The sequence below is a fragment of the Peromyscus maniculatus genome, chromosome 4 (assembly GCF_049852395.1).
Source record: "Peromyscus maniculatus bairdii isolate BWxNUB_F1_BW_parent chromosome 4, HU_Pman_BW_mat_3.1, whole genome shotgun sequence".
In the NCBI taxonomy this organism is placed as follows: Eukaryota; Metazoa; Chordata; class Mammalia; order Rodentia; family Cricetidae; genus Peromyscus; species Peromyscus maniculatus.
The window spans coordinates 143178115-143181336 of NC_134855.1; the positions used below are offsets into that span (position 1 = coordinate 143178115).

Genomic DNA, 3222 nt, shown 5'->3' on the forward strand with positions numbered 1-3222 from the left:
CTCTTCTTTAAGCTATTATGCATTGTCCCTAAAGCAAAATGTGTTTCACCTATTCCAAAATTATTCAAAGTCTCTCCGAAGCCTCCCCACGATAAAATTGAAACTATTGCCCACTTTAAATCAATATACTCTCCAGATATTTCAGTTCTGAAAAAGAGTTTCTATTTATCAACTGTGGCACCAGAGAGGCAATGTATTTCCAGAGCATACCTGTGCAACAGATGCAAGACAGGTGTTCATTCCAATGGGAGACATTGCAGGAAAATATGTGTTCATGCCCCAAACACATCTAGATCTCAAACTTCTCCCATAAAGCTGCAGAAGAATGTTGTTTTCAGTGCTCTCTTTGCTGGGTGCATCAAGGTGATGGCCCAAACCTCTTAACTACTAGCTGTGAGGGATGTGTAAATACAGAGATGGCTACAATCCCAGAGTCCTGGTGCAGTGGCTCTGTCCTCTGGGCATGAGACCCTGTTCTCACAATATCACAGGCAGATCAGTTGCCATTTGCACACACTTAGAATCGCTCTCCTTTCTGTACAAAGATCAAGCATGTCCTTGACTGAGAATCTGTCAGTGATGTTTGTGGAATCACAGACGTGTCCTGGCCTCTGTCTGTGTCATCCTTGATGCTGTAATGAGGTTTGAAATTAATATACTAACATTATATCCATGTAGACCCTGGAGATTTAATTTTAAAGAAAATAAAGATTTGTTTGAAGATAAGTGTGTTCCTATGGTACATGTGGAAACCAAACTTCTCATCCATCAGGCTGTGATGTTTTTACTTTTGAATATTTATCCTCTGGAGCCTTATTAAATACTCAAAGAAAGGCATATGTGCATCAGAGGGTGCACTTGAAGACACCCTCTCTAGCCATCACAGCTGTGCCTCTGGTGTGTGTCTCCACTGATGGTGTTGTTTAGCATACTCTCTTTGTATAAGATGTAGATACTTCATGTATCACACTTAGGGCATTGAATCTTAAAGGGATGTATACCATGAGCAAGATAGTTGAACCAAGTACAAGGATGTACTTCTGTGGACTGATGGGACTGTAGGCACCAGTAGATGAGGAATTTACCATGGCCTATTGGAATAAGTCTTCTCTGACATTTCCTAGGTTGCCAGCTTGAAGTCCCACTAGGCATAGGGTCATGAGGAGATTTAGGATATGTGGTCCATACAGTGACTGGCAGAATTTCAGTGCTTTCTATTAAACAATGGGTTTCTGAATACTCTTCAAAATATTGACACAAGAAGGTCACTTCCTTTAATTGTGGAACTGTTAATTGCAGGAATCCCTCCCAGCCAGTACATGAGATTTCAAGAGTCAAAACTTAATGATGCAGAATGTTGTCTTTTTATTGGAAAGAGGGTATTTTTAATAAATGTTAGGCTTAGGCATCTGAAAGGGCAAGTATGAGAAGCAATTGAAATCCATGAGATGTCTCCATTCTGAAAATATTACAGGCTTCATTCTGACAAGGTGACTCCTAGGGAAAGAGAGCACAGCCTGTGAAGAGTGATGGAGGAAGGGGGAGGGCGAAGGGACACCCATGTTCCTGTAGTTCTTATGCTGCCATTTGCGGATGCTTTCCAACTCTAGTGTATCACAAATAGGGACTCCTTTCTTATACATCTCTTTATTTTATTGAGAGGCAAATGGAAGCTAATTCTTGGACCCATGGTCTTTGGCCATGGGAAGAGTAAAACCCTGTAACACTTTGCTCCATGATGAGCACAAAGTGAACTCATGCCAAACAAAAGTCTGAGAATTAACAAGCTTGTATTCCAACCTGATAAATATGCTCGCACATGTGGTACATATTCAAATCTGTTTACTTGTTGGTATGCATGAGGGAGGGAGGTTGAAAACACTAAAGGTGGGAATTAAAGCACAGTCACAGCTCAGGTATATTTCTCTGCTCTGCCAGGTGCCTTCCCCACCTTCCCAAGGCCACACTCCCCTGGAGTGTACAGTGGGGGCCAGTCCATAATCGCCCAGGAAGTCCTCACACACCACTTCTAAACCCTGGGGTAGGGGTCTCCCTCACCTAGCACCATCTTTACCTTCATATTGATGCAGGCCTTCAGCTGGTCCGTAGCTGTATCACTTGTTCATTTCTTGTCCAAACCGCTGCTTTGCCTTTCGCCTTGTGAAGCTCTCCATTTCCCCAGCAGATTCACCGGACCTGTCGCCATCACCGCTGTCCCCACTACGCTGTTTATGCCTCCTCTCCTCATAGACTTCCTCGGTGACGATGCTTTTCGGTTTTTTTGACTTAAAGGAGCTCCATGAGCCCTCACTGCTGCTGTATTCTTCATGGGAAGAACTGGATCCTCCGCTGCCCCCCAGTGCCTTTAGATCAATGTTGTCGTCGGACGCTTGTGAGAATTTTTCTGTGGAGAGAAAAGCATGCCTGATTCTCTATGTTCATCTTCCTCTGTATTCTGGATTAGGTGTTCATCAGGACACTGTCAAGAGCCCCTGCAGCCCTCATTACTGACACTTTGACTGTCATGTCACTGATGTTCACATAAATCTTACAGCTAAGACTCAGAAAAGACTCTGTTTCCATCAGAGCTGGAAGCCCTGGGAACATAGCTTTCTGCAGACTTCAGGTGGACCCTTTCAAGACCGCTGTCCACAGAACAAACTTGCCACTCACCACGGGTTTTCCTTGAAGCTGTTTCTGTCACCAGAACCAGGAGCAATGTAAGGAGGAAGAAGCCGGTAGGATTCATCTTGCCAGAAAGGACTTTGGCTGAGGCCTGAGCTGAGCTTTTCCTTTATATATTTCCTGACTGGCTTTGCCTGCAGGTATGAAAGGCAATGACCTTTCTTATCAGTAAATGTCAGCTTTATTCTCTTTTCTCAGTAGAAATCTTGATAATATTCCCTAGAACTCTGCAAGAACACATGAGAGCAATCTCGGACATCTTCCCTTATACTTTGAGAACATCACACAGCAACTTCTGTACTTCCCAAATATACTTCAGTTCCGAGTGGGGAAGAGACTTCAGGCTGCAAAAATATTCATGACTTGATCATGTCTTCATTCTCCAGCAATGAATACCTTCCAAGACACTATGCTTGAAATGCTTCACCATGGGTGGAATTCTGAAGTTTTGGTTTTTTCCACATAAACAAGTCTTCATGGAGGAGGCTTTCAGAACCAACCCAGCTGGCCTCTTTGGAGTTCTGTGGTTAAAGTGCA

General features: G+C 43.5%; 1 protein-coding gene across 2 annotated transcripts; it reads right to left on the reverse strand.

The window, feature by feature from the left end:
• Positions 1-1341: 1341 nt before the first annotated feature.
• LOC102926048 (seminal vesicle secretory protein 6-like) lies at positions 1342-2834 on the reverse strand. 2 transcript variants are annotated; one of them, XM_076571187.1, is made up of 3 exons: positions 2674-2834; positions 2075-2404; positions 1342-1517 (listed from the first exon to the last, which is right to left on the reverse strand). In XM_076571187.1, the coding sequence occupies exons 1-2, from the start codon at positions 2747-2749 to the stop codon at positions 2115-2117; spliced, it is 366 nt and encodes a 121-aa protein (XP_076427302.1). In that variant the 5' UTR covers positions 2750-2834; the 3' UTR covers positions 1342-1517; positions 2075-2114. The 2 variants fall into 2 exon arrangements, with proteins under 2 accessions (XP_076427302.1, XP_076427300.1); XM_076571185.1 differs by having other exon boundaries at positions 1342-1497; positions 2674-2833.
• Positions 2835-3222: the final 388 nt, after the last annotated feature.

Excerpts from the sequence above, each read along its gene's own strand:
- LOC102926048 (XM_076571187.1), bottom strand. The coding sequence starts at position 2,749 with ATGAATCCTACCGGCTTCTTCCTCCTTACATTGCTCCTGGTTCTGGTG. Across the intron at positions 2,405-2,673 it reads AGCTTCAAGGAAAACCCGTG|AAAAATTCTCACAAGCGTCC; the intron begins GTGAGTGGCAAG and ends TTCTCTCCACAG.